The 19,088-nt window shown below is 51.9% G+C and overlaps 2 protein-coding genes across 9 annotated transcripts in view; one reads left to right on the top strand and one right to left on the bottom strand.

Annotated features, from left to right (window-relative positions):
* GLB1L2 (galactosidase beta 1 like 2) overlaps positions 1-15,669 on the top strand; it is a 58,268-nt gene extending 42,599 nt beyond the window's left edge. Inside the window, exons 12-19 of one of the 3 annotated variants that reach the window (XM_074321845.1) lie at positions 268-374; positions 918-1,058; positions 1,358-1,429; positions 1,705-1,783; positions 4,151-4,238; positions 4,552-4,663; positions 5,114-5,230; positions 5,483-6,900. In XM_074321845.1, coding sequence (XP_074177946.1) covers positions 268-374; positions 918-1,058; positions 1,358-1,429; positions 1,705-1,783; positions 4,151-4,238; positions 4,552-4,663; positions 5,114-5,230; positions 5,483-5,569 — 803 coding nt within the window. In that variant the 3' untranslated portion in view covers positions 5,570-6,900. Of the gene's footprint in view, positions 1-267; positions 375-917; positions 1,059-1,357; positions 1,430-1,704; positions 1,784-4,150; positions 4,239-4,551; positions 4,664-5,113; positions 5,231-5,482; positions 6,901-15,504 lie in introns of those variants that run through there. The other 2 variants (XR_012492776.1, XM_074321846.1) reach the window with 2 other exon arrangements.
* The window catches only part of B3GAT1 (beta-1,3-glucuronyltransferase 1), a 29,711-nt gene continuing 19,758 nt past the window's right edge, over positions 9,136-19,088 (bottom strand). For 2 of the 6 annotated variants that reach the window (XM_074321849.1, XM_019717774.2), the window contains 6 exons: positions 17,840-17,952; positions 17,545-17,691; positions 14,302-14,810; positions 13,377-13,673; positions 12,557-12,657; positions 9,136-11,387 (listed from right to left, as the gene is read on the bottom strand). In XM_074321849.1, coding sequence (XP_074177950.1) covers positions 12,571-12,657; positions 13,377-13,673; positions 14,302-14,810; positions 17,545-17,656 — 1,005 coding nt within the window. In that variant the 5' untranslated portion in view covers positions 17,657-17,691; positions 17,840-17,952 and the 3' untranslated portion in view covers positions 9,136-11,387; positions 12,557-12,570. Of the gene's footprint in view, positions 11,388-11,946; positions 12,213-12,556; positions 12,658-13,376; positions 13,674-14,301; positions 14,811-15,675; positions 15,836-17,544; positions 17,692-17,839; positions 17,953-19,088 lie in introns of those variants that run through there. The other 4 variants (XM_074321848.1, XM_019717770.2, XM_019717773.2 and 1 more) reach the window with 3 other exon arrangements.

The raw sequence follows: 19,088 nt of genomic DNA, 5'->3' as shown, positions 1-19,088 counted from the left end.
AGAGACTGTTTTCATCATGGTTTGTGTCGTGCCAAGTTTGCCTTTCTGTAGGTGTTAATACTCCTGAGGATACGGGGAGGCTCCCTGTCCTCCCCACTGGCATCACCTTCCCAGTGGGGTCGAGGGTGTGTGAGGATGGGCCTGTTTCCCTGTTGGCTCTAGGATTAGGGAGCACATTGGGTCATGGATAGTAGCCAGTGGTTGGGAGGGCTGGAGAGGCAGTGACTGTTTGGTCCTTTCGGGATGGCCCTGTTGTCTGTTTTTCAGGTGGCCCTCTTCCTCCCCCACCTGACCTTCTTCCCAAGACTGCATATGAGTCAGTGAGGCCAACTTTGTACCTGTCACTGTGGGATGCCCTGCAGTACATGGAGGAGGTGAGCACTGCCATCAGGAGAGCAAGGCCAGGACGCCCTCCCAACAGATGTCGTGGAGGATGAGAACATTAACGCTTGACAACCTTGAGGTCCACTCTCCAACTTTAGAACTCAGAGTAAAGAGAACTCATGCTAGAGTAGGAAGTGGGAAGGAACAAAATGAACTTGAAGAAAAACTGGGTAACACAACGGGGATTCCCTTTCTGCAGCCTCAGTGGGCAGAGAGGAGGGTGCACCTCCTGTAGCTGATGCGGAGGGATGTTATGATCCAAGACGATGATGGATTAAAAGGCTAAAAAGCCACTAAATTGTAGGGTTCATTTCCCTCTTTCACCCCCCCCCATCCCTGTGACCCTGGAGAGCCATGAGAAGTCAAGACAGAAAAAAAATGTTAGTGGCCCCTGCCCTGCCTCTGCCGCAGTACGCTAGCCCCCAGGTAGGTTCTAAATACTACCCAGTACTCCCCCAGAAGGCTCAACATGAGGTTTCTGCCTTTTTTCTCCTCTGCCTAACCCTGTGCATCCCTGTCTTTTCTCTGTACAGCCAATCAATTCTGAAAAGCCTGTCAATATGGAGAACCTGTCAGTAAATGATGGAAATGGCCAGTCCTTTGGGTACACTCTGTATGAAACCTCCATTGACTCATCTGGCACCCTCAGTGGTCTTGTGCGTGACCGGGGACAGGTAGGAGTATCTCCTCTTAATTCCTATGACCTGTCGTGATCAAGCCCTACAACACGCCCCTGCCTCTCCTGCCTCTTTATGCTCCTATATCCGGCTGTTACCAGTGTGTAGATGTGGCCCTTTACTGTCAGCTGTGCAGTCCTTTGCAGCTATAGTCATGGGCACTCATTTTTCCTCTATACCCACCTAACTCCCTCCTCAGCACACACACACAGTGGCCTCTTTCTTTGCTTTAGCAGAGATCCTTCTTAGGCTTCCTTCCTGTCGACCCATGGATGCTCTGTCTGTTTATCTGGCAGGTCTTTGTGAACACAGTATCTATAGGATTCTTGGACTATAAGACGAGGAAGATCTCTATTCCCTTGATCCAGGTTTGTTTCTTGGGGAGCTGGTGATGGCTAGAGCTAGCCACTTCCTAAACAGGTTTGGTGGGAGTCAAGGTTGGGAAGACCTGGAAGACAGGAGGCTCCTTAACCAGAGCTGTATGCGGAGAGTGGAGCAGAACATTGCTTTCTGATCAGCAGAGATGCTTTCCCTCGCAGAGCTTAGAGAAGAACTGGGGTTCCACAGAGAAACCCTGAGGTGTACTTGCGACCTTATGGCTGGGTCACCAGGCGGTCATCATCGACCACTGTATTCCTGGCAGGGTTACACCACGCTGAGAATCTTGGTGGAGAATTGTGGACGAGTCAACTACGGGGATAATATCGATGACCAGCGCAAAGGTGGGTCACAGCACATGCTGAAAGAAAAGCTACTGCTACTCAGCATATATCTGACTATCCTTTCTCCATTCCAGCTCCTCAGCAGGCCATGAGGCTGATTGCAGTGAGATGGGTCATGGAAGCCATTGGAGGGAGGTGGAGTCACCGAAGCCCATTGGAGGGTGGTGGGACATGGAGAACCATTGTAGTGAGCTGGGGTCATGGAGGCCCCTTACATGTGACGAGGGTCATAGAGGCTGATTGGAGGGAGGTGGGTCATGGAGGCCCATTGCAGTGAGGTGGGTCATGGAAGCTCATTGGAGGGAGGTGGGACATGGAGAACCATTGTAGTGAGCTGGGGTCATGGATGCCCCTTACATGTGAAGAGGGTCATAGAGGCTGATTGGAGGGAGGTGGGTCATGGAGGCTCATTGGAGGGAGGCGGGTCATGGAGAACCATTGTAGTGAGCTGGGGTCATGGATGCCCCTTACATGTGACGAGGATCATAGAGGCTGATTGGAGGGAGGTGGATCATGGAGGTCCATTGCAATCAGGTGAGTATTGGAGGCTCATTGGAGGGAGGCGGGTCATGGAGGCCTGTCTCAGTGAGGTAGGTCATGGAGGCCCACAGAGGGAGGTGGAATCATGGAAGCTCATTGGAGAGAGGTGGGTCATGGAGGCCCATTGGAGGGAGGTGGAAGTGGGTCTGAGAGGCCCACCTGGGTTCAGACCTCTTACTTGTTAGCACTCCCTGTATGTGTTCTCCACATGCCCTTGGTGAATACACAGCAGACACTGAGCCCGCCTCTGCAGCCTGCTTTAGCAGGGTACTGCCTGTGTGTTGTGTGTTGTGTGGGGGGTGGGGGGCGGAGTGGGTGGGTGGGGCAGGGAGGCACCTGAGAGGCAAGCAAGAGGATTCTCAGAAATCCAAAAAAGGCATAAGACTTGCCTTCTTGGGTTTCCACCTTGAATTTCTTTCCTTGATTCACCTTGGAAATTCACTGATGATCTTATTTGTGGTGGACAGAAGGCAGGGCACACAGGTAAACAAAATCCTCTTGATGGCATACCTCTCTAGGAATATTTCACCAATTCATCTTATTTTCCCTGGCTTTCTAAACAGTCTCTGCTTAAATTGGCCTCTTCCTTCCTATCTGTCTATTAAAATACGGGTGGTTTCATGTTAGTTAAAAAATAAGAACTCAGAAAAAGTAAATCCTACTGTGGTAAGACTGGTGACCTCCCAACTCTCACTGGTGTTTGCCTCTGTAGTGAGGAAACATGTACATCCCTTCCTGCCTGCCAAGGAAGCCATGTGGTCCAGCCATTGGGGGCTTTCTGGATCCTGGGGATCAGCCCTCTCCAGAAGGGTCTCAAAGCAGCTTCTATCACTATCCAGGCTTCCCTTCCCTTTTCCCTAAACAGTCCTCTAGCATTCCTCCTTGGGTCTCAGTTTCTTCCTCCAAGGAGCTCCTACTCCAGGCTGCTCTTCATTTCCTTTGTGGGATGAGACTGCCAGTTTGACCCTTTCCTAGTCTTTGCCTTCCCAGACCCCTGGTCCAGGTGTGCCCTGGATTCTCATTGTGGAGTGCCCATCCTCTGGAACAGTTCACTGTTTATAACTCACAGACCTCCTTTCCAGAAACGTGGATGTTCCCTCACACACCAAGACCTGCAATGTCAGAGCCTGTAGGCCTCATGAAGCCTGTTCTTATTCCCCGGCCTATCCAGGTTCTACTCTAGCAACTCAGCAGCTCCATGGTCGGGAGGACCTTGGGGCTGCTCTGGGACAGAGTTGACCCCTTTCCTACAGCACTAATTAATCACTATTCGAGTGTGTGCAGTTCCCCCGAGTTGTACATCCAAGTGATATTGCCATCTGTTCACAATTTAAATACTGAAAAAAATCTATCTTTAATTTTAGGTCATGTAGATTTCTGGCTGAGTTATTAGGCCTGTTTAGTCTGGGATCCCACCAAAACTGGCCTTGAAGCTAGGCTAGAACCACTGTGAACTCTTGGTCTTCTGCCCTTTGTGCCTCATTTTATTGTATTGGGATTCTCAGCCCCCAAAAGGGAGCTTCTCCCTCAGAGACAGGCCAGAGACTGTTCATGCCCTTGACATTCTCAGCTCTGTCATTGCCCTCGATGTATTTTTTTCATGCAAATCCTAGGGCCTGACAAATACTAGTGTTACTCATTCTCATCCCCTTCGGGATTTATAGGGAAGGTTTTCAGGCATGTGATGAGCCCCTTAGGGAGTATAAACTTCAGGAGAAATCCTCACTTAAACTTTCCAGAAACTTTCCATGGAGGTGCCTGGCCACAGCCAGGTCAGTTGTCCCCTGTCTTTGGCCTTGCTCATGTTTCCTTGTCTCCTTCCCACAGGTTTAATTGGAAATATCTATCTGAATAATTCTCCCCTGAAAAACTTCAGAATCTATAGCCTGGATATGAAAGAGAGCTTCTTTCAGAGGTGGGTCCCTACCAGGGCAGTGTGTGAAATCCTAGTTAACATGCAGGAAGAGCCAGGAAGGCCCTGAGAGCTGCTCTGGCCTCACCCCTCCTCCTAGTCACATGTGAACAGAACAGAACCCAGAGCAACTTGCCCGGGTAGGGGCAGTGCCAGCATTGGAGACTAGGGAATTTCCACAATATCACCCTGCTGCCAGTCCTGTGCCCTGGTTGACAGGTAGGGAACTTTGAATGCCTTTGCAATTAGCTGCAGGATGGGACCCAGATCTGAGAAAGTCCCCTCCTTCCTTTCTTGTCTCCCATTCTGTCCATAGGTTCAGTGCCAGCATGTGGAATCCTGTCCCCGATGCACCCATATTCCCTGCTTTCTTCCTGGGTGCCTTGTCCATTGACCTTTCCCCTCTGGACACCTTTATGGAGCTGAAGGTTTGTAGCCCTTTCCTGCTCAGGTTCTCATCTCTCAGAGTGCTCTGAGCCTGAGCCACGAGGAGGGGCTTGCTCCCCCCAAGGTACCCCTGAGCCTTGCTGGAGCCCTCTCTACCACCTTTGCCTAGAGGGTCTCCGTCTTTGTGTTGCCCTCTCTGAAGGGGCCCCATGAGGCCTCCTTTGGGTGAAGGGAGTGGGCTCAAAGCAGAGCCCCAGAGTTCCTACATCCAATCTGAGCTTGGATGCCCTGCCTGGAAAGTCAGAGCTATTAGGATGGGAGACAGAACACCCAACCCAGTAACCTCATGGCTCTCAAGATATCCATTTACATTGGTCTCTTGGAAGCTGAGAGAATGCATGGCAGGTGTCTAACTGTGGCTCTGCTTTCCTGTGGGACTTTACATTTGCTGACTCTTGTGGTTGACTAACACCTTCCCTGCTCTGTTGAAGGGCTGGGAGAAGGGGGTTGTATTCATCAATAGCCAAAACCTTGGACGCTACTGGAACATTGGACCCCAGGAGACCCTCTACCTTCCAGGTACCTGGTTGGACCAAGGCATCAACCAGGTGGGAACACTTGTAGTCCCTTCCATTTTCCCTGGGACTCCCTTCTCTTTCCTGCTCTCCCTTGTATCACAGTGTTTCCCTGGGGAAGTGGGGCAGGGAAGGCCCTTGTCACAGTCTATTAAGGCTGCTTAGGGCAGGAGAGGTGCAGAAGTCCCTCTGTCCTCTTCCTTGGTGCTTATGAGTGTGGGTCCCTGTTCTTTCTAGCCCGGTTCCCAACCACTTCCCTCATCTGGCTCCCCCTTCTCTCCCCAGGTCATTGTTTTCGAGGAGGAGATGGCAGGCCCTGTGATACGATTCACTGAAACACCCTACCTAGGCAGGAACCAGTACCTTAACTGAGCAGCGCTTCCCAGCGCCTCCTGGTGGAGAGAAGCAGGAGCGTGCCCCCTTCCTCCCAGCTAGGGTTTCGGGGCGGGAATTCCTGCCCATTCTCAAGAATGTTTTTCGCTTTCCCACTCCCGAATCCTGAGATAGAAACTGTTTTCTGTTCTCCACGATGAATTGTTTCCACAAACTGATGGCCAATACTACCAACCACTTGGGTTCAAGGAGCCGATTTTCCCGATTTCCTGACCAACTTTTCTTGGGCTTTGGGAATAGAAAAGCAAAAAAAAAAAAAAAAATCCTGAGAACAGGCGGGAATTCCTGCCCTGAAACCCTACTCACAGCTGACTGGAGCCTGGGTGTGCTAACCCTCTCACACCCTCCCATCAGGAGAGTGTCCTTAAGTAGCAACCTCAGAGAGCCGAGGGCTACCTCTCTGCCCACTGCTTTAGTTCAAGATCCTAAATCTGAGAGAACTGAAGAAGCGAGGTGGGATGGGGAGGGAGGGCCTCCCTTCTTACCGGAATGGCTTCTGGACTGGGCTCTGTTGATGGCACCTTTCCGACTCCCTGCTCTTCTGAGAGGGGACAGAAGGATGTCTGGTGTTGGAATGTCTAGTCAGATCTCCATTTGGTGACTGACACATGGACCTCAAGAGCGGTCCTGACTAGCTGGGCATGGCTGCTGCATATGTGTGCTCCTATGAACATTCTCACCTGACCTGGCCACATCTCTCAGGGCTGCTTTTCATTTCTGAAATAGTGGGTTTGTCACCACTTGTAGAGGACTGAGAAGGAACCGGGGGTGTCTCACCCCATTCAACTCTGTTCTTTCTTCACTACCCTCCTCAAACCTTTTCTGGGATTCCGGAAGGTACTTCATTTGAGAGACACACATTTTTCCTTTTCATTCTCACTCTAATTGCATCCGACAGGATGACAAGCCGAGCTTAAGAGAAACAGAAATACTCAGCCATTTGTTTTCCTGAATTAGAGAGTATTTCCAGTTTTCCTCAGTGAGAAGAGGAGGAAATGTAGATCCTAGCAGAAACCACACCCCTATTAGAGGGTGCAGGGGAAACAGTGCAGAGGACCCAGCTGCAGTGGTGTTGGTAGATCGCCTCCTGGAAATGTTGGGTCGCCACGGGGCCTGCAGGCCTCGCACAGACCTTGCCTCCAGCTCAGTCTCCCTCCCTGAGCCTCCTGTGAACAAGTAGCAGGGAGGAGAGGCAGCCTTCCTTGGCAGTTGTCTCCCCAAATGTGAGGCTCTTGTTCTGGGGACTGAGTCCAGTGGTTTGGCTCAGGTTCTCTGTCCTGAATTGCAATAAAACAATAGAGTTGAGCAAACCCTCTTTGGTAGTATTTCTCTGATCCCATCTGTGCCGCTGTTAGCCAGAGGCAAAAGGCAGTATGCAGTCAGACACACAGCTAGCCCAGCTGGTACTCAATAGCCAGATGCTGACTCCTTACCACTTCCCTCCTGACCCCCCCCCCCCCTTGAAATGTCACTGTGGATTGGAAGTGCCCTTGGAGAGGAGAAGTCCAATACAAATCCATTCTAGTGCTGGTGAGAGTCTGCTGGACAGCCAAGTTCTCTACATATGAGTCAGCTCCAGTGGGTGAGTTTTCTTCACAAACAACATCTGGATTCTACTGCCACAAACTACCTTCAATAATAGGCAAAGTCAAATAGCAGACACCTCCCCAGGACAGTGCCTACACCAGGCACCCATAAAGACAGGTGGGGAGTAGCCTGCCATGAGGCCCCCAGCAGCCCCACAGGCTTGCATCCTGTGCTTCACTAAGGAAAGGGTTCCGTACTGGGGACAGTTGTGTTGTGCAGCCCCTGGGCCCAAGAGCTGAGCTGGGTCAAGGACAAAGAGTCATAGGGGCCTGGGCAAAGAAGTGAAGCTTATTAAAGTGAACTCCATGGACAATGGCTGGGTGGCCAAATGAGGCAAAGTCCCCAGTCTTGGCCAAACTCACCACCTGTTCTTGAACTGCTTTGGAGCAGCAAGCATGGAGCTAAGGCGTGGAGGAGAGCAGGACTACTTGGGTGCGTGAGTAGTGCGGGGAGCCGTGTTGCTGCTCCCCACTTTACACCAGAGTGTGCTTCTACAAAGCTGTATGTAAGTTGGCTTCTGTTGGAAAATGTGACAGGGAACTGGTACTAAAAGGAATCTTACAGTGAATCCTTTTGTAAAGTGAAGAATCCCCTCAAATTACTCTTAAGCAAGTCTGCACTGGGATGCATTGGCCCTTTCTCAGGGGGAAGAGCCTCCTGTACCAACTTACTGTTCTTGACTTTACCTGCCAAATAGCCCTGCGGTTTCTCTCTGTCAAAGCCCCGTGGCAGAGATCATCTTCCAGAGCTCACTCACGGTTAGTCCAGATCTTCCCAAGTGCATGGCCTCATCTCAGAGTCTCCTGAAGACGCCTTCTCATAACCCCAACCTCTAAGTGCTGGTGGCTCCAGAGCCACTCCCTGGGCTTCTTCCCTCTGTCCTCTCACTGTGGTAGACTCACCCGCCTGTGGCTTGCAGATAGCCTGCCACTTGTACTCTCCATTGTTCATCTTCACCTGAGCTCCAGGTGTACTAGCCGCCATCTACTCACCTCCTCTCCTGCACGTGTCTAATGGGCATGTGACACGTGACACCAACTCCAGTTATCCCACATCATCCCTCCTGCACTCTGCCCTGTATCAGGAACTGGCCATTCTATTCTGTGTCTCAGATGCCTTTTGGCTCCCCTCTTTCATATCCAACATCCACTCCATCAGCAAATTCTCTTGGCTGTCTCTCTTAAACACATCCAGAACCCGACCACTTCTCTTTGCCCCAAAACTTTCACCTTCATCCAACTCACCGTCATCTCATGCCTGGATTATTGCAGGAGTCACCACCCCTAGCCTGCCCTTGCTCACCCTCTCTGTTTATTGTCAGCACAGAAAGTGGAGGTATTCTTTTAAAAGGCAAATTAGATTATATCGGTCTTCTGCTCCAAACCCTCCAATGGCTTCCCTTTTCATCACAGTAGAAGCCAAAGGCTTTACCCTGGTTCCCAGGGCCAACCAACATATTCCGTGCCCACACCCATCCCATCTCCCACCACTGCTGCCCTCCCACCTTTCCCAGTCAGTTGTACTCATCCTGGCTTTTTGCTGGTCTTTAAACATGCTAACCACTCCCCCACCACCACCGGGGACAGAGTTCTCTTTTCTGGAATGCCCTGACCCAGATAACGGCATGTCTGCATGCTGCTCATCGGCTCAGATGTCACCTTATCAGGGAGGCCTTTCTGACCACCCTGTGTAGGGATCAGTTCCTCTCCCTCTGTCTCCCCGACTGGCCTCATTTTTGTCCTTAGACCAGATCACATCTAAAATACTACAGATCTGTTTATTGTGCATCCAGGTCCTCTCAAGAGAAGGCATGCTCCATGAAGACAAACGCTCTGGGTTTTCACTGCTCCGTGCTGCTCCTAGAATAATGCTTGTGCATAGCAGGCACCTGGCAAATAAATACTTATTGGCTGGTTAAAGCAATGTAGGAGAATAAAATAAAGCAGGGCTGAGGAGGATTATGACTGTTAAAAACCATATTTGACTTTAATTCCAAAAACAAATTAAATAGTTAAATTAAAACAGACCAGAAGGTGCAGCTGCACGGGCTCCATCCTCCCCCCACTCTGTTTGGGATTCCGAGCCCCCAGCCTCACTCCTCTATGGTGGGGAGCAGGGAGCAGACTGAGTTTGGAAAACAAATTGTAGTCATGGACCCAATTCTGATTTATAACAAACTCATTCCCAACACAGATGGAAGCTGCAGACCACCAGGGTTATCATTATAAATAAATACACATGCAGCTAAGAGAGGATATTAGGTGAAAACAACTCAACTAGCATTTGCCAAAGAGAGAGAGAGAGAAAGAGAGAGAGAGAGAGAGAGAGAGAGAGAGAGAGAATGAGAATACCTCATTTTGTTGTTCATTATCAATTTCCTGAAAATGAGCCCTGGGTAATTTGGCTGAGAAGGTGGCCTAAGACCAGCCAAGCTGACCTGAGCATTCAGGGCTGGTTTCGGTGAGGAGGCAGTGGAATGCCTGGGCCTAAATTCACTCATTTGATGATTGCCCTGTGTCCACCTCCTCCCTTCTCTCTCATGCCACTTGATTCTGAGGGGTTGATTTCCAAAGCAACCATCGAAAACGTTAAGAGGTTGGGGAACGCACTGCAAGGTGGCTCAGGGTTCTCAGGGATATGATCCCATCGGACGGGTTCATGACTACTGTGGGACGTTCAGTCCATTTCAAAATAGGCAGTCAATGCTACTTTTTGAATGTTAGGTCGCCAGACTGAGTCCTACCCCACCTCCCACCCAGGAGTGGGTTCTCCGTGGTCCTCAGACAGGTCCTGTGAGTTTAAATGGAGTGGGAGCTGTTAGCGGTTAAAAAATAAACACCTCATCAGTAGGCTCAGATCTTTCCTTTTCTTCCACTTGGGAGGAAAATTGTGCTTCCAACTTTCAGGAGCATAAGTGAGATAATCACCAGAGGGCCCTGTCCTGTCAGAAAGCCAGGGGCCTCTTCAGTGCCCTGGAGAACTGGACACACTTTCCTGCTGGTAGAGGGGAGAGCACATGCACTGATCTTTCTCTGGAGAGGAAAGGGCACAGCTGGACCTGAGACAGGCTCGCCCTGCATGCTCCACACTCAGAGAAAAGGGAGATTTTCTTTCCCATTTTGTGTTGAAAATAGAATAGTTTCCAAAGTAGTGTGTGCTCAGGTCTCCTTTCCTCAGTGTCCAAATGATCTCTGCCCCTTTCCCATAAATCCCTCTGCTAATGCAAAGTCCCTTGCCCTCAAACCAGGGGCAGGAAAGAGTCTTGGAGTCGCCCCTGCCTCCCTCCTCTTTCTGCCTCGCCTGCCCCTTGCTCACTCGAGCCACTGAGGTCTGTGGTTCTCAAGAGCTTCAGGAAGAGGGCTCCTGCCCTCCCTATCCCAGCCCAGGCAAGGGGCCCTACAGCCCAGTGGGCAGTGGGGAGGCAGTGTGGACCCAGGGACCCACGTGGTCTTAGTCCAGGTCAGTCCATGACCTGTGCTGGCTTGAGGGGCCACCTGCTTCTCAGTGCTGCAAGGAGCAGGCTTGAGGAGCGTGGGCTGGTGGAAGGGGCTCTGCTCCCACCACAGCATGAGGTACTGAGGTACAGGGAGAGCCTGTTGGCAGACCCAGGCTCCCCTCATGCAGGGATGGTCACCCGTTGGGATCAAAGACAGCCTTATACTCTGGAAACAGGAACTAGGGGAAAGCCATAGAGGCATGTGTACTTGGGAGCAACTCTCTGAGGAGAGGAGGGGCGCTCCTGGGCGGGGACTGCTCTCTGGTCTTCAGAATTCTCTGGCTGGCTGGCCTGTGTGGCCGTGCTGGGCCCCAGGAGCAGGGTGCTGGGGAGGGCCACCCTTTACTTGACTGCCGAGTCTTTGCACCTCCCTCCCAGTTCAACATCACTTTGGGGCCTGGGTGCCCATGAGTCTGCTCCTGCAGGCCTGTTGGTACAGGAAGCTCTGGGGAGGCATACTGGGGCACCGGTGCACTGGCTGGGGGTGCTTGGCTAGCAGCTGGGCCCTGGTCACGCTGGATGGAAGAGAACAACAGGTGTGGGATTTCTGTGCTTTAGGTTCTCCGTCCTTTGTCCTGGCATCGGGCCGGGCTCTCTCTGAAGCCCCAGAACAGAAAGGAGGGTGATGGCCATTCCTTAGGAGTTTGCCTTGGAGGGACCATCAGCCGTGGGGAGAGGATGGAAGGCCAGGAACAGGGTCTGAGAGGGAGGCTCCTGTGAAGGGGAGAGGAGCAATGGGTGAGGGAGTGGCCAGTCTGGTTAGGCCGCTCAACTCTGAGCCCCTAACAGGGGTCCCCAGGAGCTGCAAGGAACCCACCCCCCAGAGTCCTCTGTGGACCCCTGATGAGGGGTGGGTGCAGGCAGATTCCTCCAGGGACCCGGTAAGGGTAGGAGGCAGGGCATATGGCGCAGTACTGGTGCATCTTAGTGGCACCGGCCCAGCTGATTTGTTAAGTTCAGGGGACAAAACAGGCAGACTGACACCCTGTTGTAACCCTTTTGGCAGGGCGCTGGCAAACGTGACACAGAAGCTGACACTAAACTCCGGGGCCAGAGTTCACATGTGTCCCATTGTCTGAGTTCCCACCTCTGTGATAAGGTCATAGAAATGCCCAGAGAAAATTCCTGGCTTTGCCAATCAGCTGGCACAATTCATTTCATTTAACTTTTCTGAACATCATTTCTTTACCTCTAAAATGTAGATAGATCCTGTGGCCCATGTAAATAGAGGGTTTTAAAGAATCAAATAACAACAGTAACACATATGTAGGACTTATTATGTGCCAGAGATTGTCCTTGGTACCCCCAACAACCCATTATACAGATGAAGGAACTGAGGCCTAGAGAAAAAAACGTCAAAGAGTGAAAAGTGGTAGGTCAGGAACTGAACCAGGCTCTGGGGCCCATGCTATCTTCACTGTACTACACTGTCACTACTGAGAGACACATGGGCATGCTAGATGAGGTGGAAGCAGTGAGTGAGGGGTGGGTCCTTTTCACAGCAGCATGACTGAAGAGGAATCCACAGGGCAAGACAGCCTGTGAGAGAGAATGTACATAACAGTGCCTTGCAATGGGACAGGCATGATGGGCAGAATAATAGTAGCAATGATAGGAAGTTGTCATCAGGCGGTGTCTGGAAGGAGAGGCCTGTCAAGGAGCTGGTAGCAGAGGGACCTAGCTGTGGGGGGAAAGTTGGCTCCTGTTACCTTCCAGATAGTACAATGGGAAGGGGACTTCAGCTATGTCTCCTTCATGCTTCCTGGCATTATCCCTGTCCTTCCACAATTAAAGACCAAGAACAAAAGTCTCGGCGGATTTATTCTGGGTCCAAATTTGCTGTGCTCCTGCCCAGTGCATCGCCGCCCCTGTCCCCACTGTACCTGTATCCTGGGGCTCAGATCTCCACAGTGGGGTCAGTGAAGCCTTTTTTCCCCTCGTTCACCAGCACTGGCTTCTCTGTGCGTGTGTGCCAGACCAGGATCTGTGCGTCCAGAGACACAAAACAACATGGGGCAGTCACCCTGACCTTACCCTGCCACCTCCCTGCTCCCACCACACTCCGCAAGTATTTCTCCTGCCCCCTCCCATTCTGCCCTTGTTCCCATCAATTTTTTTTCCATCGTTCTTTATTTCTATCTACCCCCTCACTCTTGCTGTTTGTACATATGATGCATTCAAAATAACTGTTGGAAACAAAGTCTGCAGCTACAGAAAATAGAGAAATTCTAAGATTTCCCCTTGCTTCTCATCCTCCCCTGCATTTCTTAATAGTTCTCTCCAGAGACAGAGAAAGTTGCTCGGGAGCCTTCAGGTTGATAGCCCAGGCCCTAGCCGGAGAAGTTCAAACTAGGAGCAGTGTGTGTTTGTACATGTGCATGCATGCGTGTTTGTGCATGTGTGTGTACACATATACATGTGTTTGGCAGGGAGGTCATGGAGCCCAGCTGTTTTGAGGTGAGGGAGAGGACGCAATCCTTGGCTCTGTCTCTCTGATCACTACCTTCTCCATTTCCGTGCTTGTCTTTAGTGTGGCTGCCTGACAGGTGATAAAATGCCTTCCCAGTAGGGTGTTCTAGGAAGCATGGATCTTCTCTGCAAGTCTGTTTTGAGACTGATTTCCTGCTCCTTGATCTGTAGGGAGGGTCTGAATGGGCTTGGAAATGCTTGCATTACAGCTTTCAGTTCTGCTGAAGGCCTTACCTTGGTGCAGTTGGCTGCCTTGGGCTCTAGGTCATTGAGGGTGACAAGTTCTCGGAGGAGGCTGCTTTCCTGGTAGCCTCCCTTCACGCCACGCAGCTTGAAGTAGGCCTGACTTCGCTGTAGAATGAGGCGCAGGTTGACCGCAAATCCAGCCATATCTATTGCAAATGGTCTGTGGGGGTCAAACACTGTCTTCCAGCCGACCACCTTCCCTGCCCCGTTGACCCGTGGGGCCTCATACCGAAGGCCACCGACGAAGGCGACAGGCCACACGGACACTCTCCTGGTGCTGCGCATCTACAAGGGGGACCCAGAGTCAGGACACCTGGGACTGCTGATAGGGAATGATGGCTGTCCACATGGAGCATGAAATCATCAGTTAGCTCTGTGCACACATCTGAAGCCATGCCAGGGGACCCAAGCCACCCTGTCTATAGATGCATCCCCGTGGTGGGCATCTACAGAGGAACCTGGCCTCTCAAACCAGCTCATCTTCCCCCTCTCCACATGCCCTGCTGCCACTTTCTCCCTTGGTACAAAATCTTTTAGTCTTCCCAATTTAGAGTTTGACACAACCCCTCTCCCTCCCCCAGACTACCTTGACTCACAAACTCCAAGGACACTGAAACTGGTCCCTACCTCATTCAGACCACGCCTCAAAGGCCGGGGCTGTGGTCCAGGAACCCAACATCACTTTCTTCGTTTTCACGAGGCGGGCTGCTGAGGCCTGCAGCCAGGCCTTCCATCCCTTCCCTGGTTCCCTGCAGTCTATATTGACCCCAGCCTGGACATCAGCCATGTCCCCTCCTGTGAGTGTCCCTGTGTGTCCCTACCGAAAGGGCCCCTCCGCAGGAGCATTTCCATTTCCCACACCAGAGGCCCTCAGTCCTCCCACCCCTTCCCCTGCCTTCTGCCCTGTTCACACCTCCTCAAAGAGCTCCAGACTGTAGGTGTTGTCGTCGTCAGCGAAGTACACCACCCCGGGCTGGCTGGAGTTGCGGGGGAAGGTCTCGCGCAGCCAGCGCAGGGCCAGGTTGCGCTGCATGGTGCCCCGTGGGATGCGCGGGTCACGGGCGTCCCCACGTAGCTTATAGTTGCGGGGCGTCTCCACATGCAGATGCGTGTAGTTGAGGCCAGTGTCGCGCAGCAGACGCGCGGTCAGTGGCGTGCGGCGTGGCGCGTCCTCCACCACCAGCCAGTGCAGGTTGGGCACGTGTAACAGTGTGTTGGCCAGGCGTGTGAGCTCGGCCTTCTGCACCGGGCGGCTGTAGGTGGGCGTCACCACGTGGATGGTGGGCAGCGTGTCAGACCACGGTGGGGGCCGCGTGTACACGTACTCGGTGCGCACCACCTCCACGATGTCGCGGTCGGACATGCAGTACTCCCTGGGGTCCGTGCCCAGTGGTGTGCTGCGCCGGGGGTCACTGCTGTCATCTGTGGGTTGGGAGACAGGCAGTGTGGGGACTCGAGCACCACCAGCTCTCCAGCCTCAGGTACTGGGCAGGATACCGCCCACCCTGGCAAGACAAACCCGCCCTCTGCTCCTCCTCAGGAATGTAATCGGATCCCTGCCTGCTGCTCTCTCTGTTAGAGCTAATGGTGATGGCTGCATCCCAGGAACTCTAGTTCTGACTCCCCAGATGACAAAGAGATGACCTCTGCCTCCTCCTCCATCGAACAGCTCTGTAGCTATTTGAGTGCAGCTGGCCAGATTCCAAGATGCATCCTTAGTTCCTAAATGTGTTGGGTTTTGTATGACAAAATGTCTGACCCTCATCACCCTGGTGAATCCTCATCTGGCCAGAGCTGACCTCACTGCTCTACATGGGATTGAGTTTTCAGAGCATGGTGGCACTGCCATCCTGTGGTGTAGACACTGCTGTGCCCAAGGGCAGGGTTAGTGCTTTCCTGGGCACAGCACACTGGACTCAGAAGAATGTGAGGTTGGCTCACTCTGATTTTTCACAAACCCTCTAGTCAAGTGGGGTCTCTCCCCTCATGGCCTTATGTAATCTGTCCTTTGAATCATGGTGCAGAATTTGATACTTAACTATACATTTTATTCCAGGGTATTGCCCATAGTTGTCAAGATAATTTTGAATCCTGAACCTGTCCTTTTTGATTTTAGATGCTCCTACATTTTGGCACACACAAAAGGACAGGATGGAGACCTGTTTTAGCTCTTCTGCTGGTTTGATGTCACTAATCTGCGCTTTCTGGAAATACTCATTTGACCATCTGGGAGACAAACTGTACCACCCCCTGACCCTGACTATTCTAGAACTCAGTTGATGTTTACCCATATCTCCACGAAGACACCATGAGGAATGTTGTGTGAAAACTCGCAGGGCCTGATCCATGGAGAAACACTCCCAAGCAGGGGGAACCCATTTCTTCCTGAAGGCAGCCTGCTCCCATTGAGGCAACTCTCATTACCAAGCTTTTCCTTACATCCTGGACATTTCCCATTTAGTGAAGTAGTAGTCCTATCAAGAGGAGAAATCGGGGCCATTGGTCGTCATTCTTAATAAGCCCCTTCTCTCCAAGTTATAGCTTTCCGTTCGAACCACTGTGTGCTCCTCACTGCTCTCACACCATCTCATATGGTGATAATGGTCGTAGGACAGTAGCCAGCCCCACTTCCGCATGGCTTCATGCGACTACGGATACAATGAGCAATCACATGAAAGGGTCGCAGTGCCAACCTGGAGAGCACGCTGTGAATCAGCCAGTCACCTCTCTTCCTTCACTGCTGCCGTTCGCATGTGGAGTGTGTGGGGTGCGTGTGTGAGGTCTGACGCTGGGCTCTGGGAAGAGACACAGATGAACCCAGAAGAAGGCCTTAGGGAGTTCACGCAGGCTGGTGGCACGACAAGACACACAGTACAAGCTAGGAGCCTGCTCCCTGGGCCATGGATACGATGTCACGGGTAAGTACAAGGGCAGAAGACTGGCAAAGATGCAGTTGATCAAAGGTGATATTTTGTAGAAGTTTTGGGTCAAAAGGTGAAAAGAGAACAAGTTTGAGGAAACAGGAATGAGTGATCAGGATTCTAAGATATGTAAGGATTAATTTATCCTATGGTCAGTAAAGTTTTGGAAACTGAGGCCTGGGGAGGAGATTTAGAGCCATTTCCCCCACTTTTTTGCCACTCAGATCCTCCCAAACAGATGGATCTGCACCCTGGGAAAGTCCTCCATGCATTAGACTTGGCCACAGAGGAGCTGAGCCCTTCCCGTCGGCTGCAGGGCTTCTTCACCCTTTGAGTCACAAAGGCTCCCAGGGACCTTTACTTCATTTCCCCGCAGCTTTCGTTCAGTCCCTCTTGGCATGCTCTGGGAGACAGACGCAGATTCCTCATGCTAAGGCAGTAAGATCAGTGCTTAGCAGAACAGCCTGACATGTCTGACCCTAGAATGCTGCCAAGAATGGAAGCCACCTGATATCACGTCCTTTCATACGTGGCAGCTTTAACCCACCTGGGATGATGCAGTTGTAGGAGAACAATTCTAAAGTGAAAAGCACCAAAGAGAGATTTTGGAGTTGGGAGGAGAGGAGAACTGTCAGGAAGAGAGGCTCTCAGTGTGGAGTGACTTACGCATGTGTGGAGTGACTAAAGACAAAGGCATGAAGGGGCAGGCCAGAGGTGGGTCACATGGGAGGTTTTGGGGGTGTAGGGAGTCCCGATGTGAGAGGGAAAGGCAGCTTGGTGGAGGGGAAAGCTCGAGATCCAGGGACAGGAGAAGCCGGTTCTAACCCGTTCTCCCACCAGTGCTTCATGGGACTTTTCCTCTGGCTTGGTCTATTTTTACCAGGTAGGACTCGATCAGGACTGCCTAACCAGGAAAGGAGGGGCAAACAATCTATTCTTCCCAGTCTATCCCAGGAATGCTCTCCCGCCATCCCTCCCACCACTGCTGAGTGCTCCCAGTTCTTGCACGTCCTGGAATTGGACGCAGAGTTGTGCATGTGTGTGTGGTAGCATTCATCAGATTTCCAAAGGGGCCAAGACTCCCGAAAGGGTCAGGTCATTGACCTGGATCATCTTTATGATTCCTCGCAGCTGCCTGGTAAATGAAAATAAGAGCTCCATCAGCATTGGCTGTGCTCACTCTTATTACTGAAGCTTGGCTGGGGCCGCGGCTGGGGCTGGGTGTGGGGGCTCACCCTTGTGTGCAGTGAGGAGAGGTGCAATGGTGCTCTGGTGCCACACAGTCACAAGCAGCGTCCAGGGCAGCACGATGAGGACGATTGCAAGGATGTCTCGTCTTTTCGGCATCTCCAAGACTGGCTGGGCCCACAGCTCCTCGTTACCTGGGCAGCGGCAAGGTCAGGAGAGGGATGACACCAGAAGTGGTGGCAGCAGACAGTGACAAGCACAGGGAAGAAAAGAATAGGAATGGGCTGGACAGGCCAGGCATAGGGATAGCAAAGAAGCCGAGTGTTGGCTAGAAGGTCTTACCAGCGCTCACAACCCACCCATTGCGGAAGCAGGTTTGCAGAGTCCAGCCTGACCGGAGTCAGAGAAGGGGTGACTGTTCAGGGACACAGTCAGGAACCTTGCGAAGTGCACACCTGCAAGAGAGAGCAGAAGAGGATGGCCAGAGACCTGGGTGGGGGACAGACGTACAGAAGGGCCAGACCCAGCTCTGGAACACACAGCATTGGGGTTTTTGTAATGGAAGCCAGACTGCCATCTCCCTGAGGACCACTTCTCCCTGTCTGCCTGGGTGAAGTGAACCTCTGCCACCCACAGAAATGATGGTGTGGCACTGCCACACTCTGTGTGTTCAGCAGGGCACAGAGGTTAAGGGCACAGACTTCAGACACACCTGCCTTGGTTTAAACACCAACTCTGCCACCAACAAGCCATATGGCTTTTGACAAATTACAGCAACTCTCCATGTCTCAGTTTTCTCATCTATGAAATGGAATACTATCAGTACCTACTTTACAAGGTGGTTCTGAGCATTAAGCAAGTCAGCACCCATAAAACCCTTAGGATGGCACTTGACGTATACATAATTGAGTGCTCAAGACATGTTAGCTACTGTGCTGTCCACATGTTTGGGCCCAGATGTGTTTTTCATAGCCCGAATTAAAGGGGTGAGCATTGGGTGAGTCCTTTGAGGACAAACAAGAGATGCCTTGGGAACAGGCCCTAGGAGGAAATGCTGCAAGTGCCCTCCCTTTGTTGATGTCAACAGGAGATTCTTGTGGAACACCCACTCAGTGCAGGACAGAGCACTGGTCACCGGAGCTGGGTGTCAGCAAGAAGAGGTGGTCCTGATGGGGGCAGCCGCGTCCTGGGGAGACAGCATTCAAAATGGTGGCAGCATGGGCCCCAGGAGTGGTAGCCTTTGTGAAGAGGATGGATTTGCTCAAATTGCCTCGGTTCTGCAGAGGGTCTGCAGGCAGCATCCTCCCCTGGGCCTTATTCTCGCATGTCACAAGGAGAGTAGCATAGAGCCCTGTGACCACCAGGGAAATTGTCACACCCTGTTCTCGTTTCTACTTCTGTGCTGAGCACCATGCATGATGCAGATGCCAGCGCTCCGCAGTGAAACCCTCAGAGGCCACTGTCCCCAGGTAGTATGTGTCTTTCATTGCTGGCAGCCTAGAGCTATGGGTGAGGAGGAGTTTTGTTCCTCCACATTTGGAAACAATGTGTTTTCTTTTGCTTGTAGAGTCCTGTCTCCAAAGAGTTCAGA

This window comes from Rhinolophus sinicus, linkage group LG16 (assembly GCF_036562045.2).
Source record: "Rhinolophus sinicus isolate RSC01 linkage group LG16, ASM3656204v1, whole genome shotgun sequence".
Classification (NCBI taxonomy): domain Eukaryota; kingdom Metazoa; phylum Chordata; class Mammalia; order Chiroptera; family Rhinolophidae; genus Rhinolophus; species Rhinolophus sinicus.
This window is presented reverse-complemented; position numbering and strand designations above follow the sequence as displayed.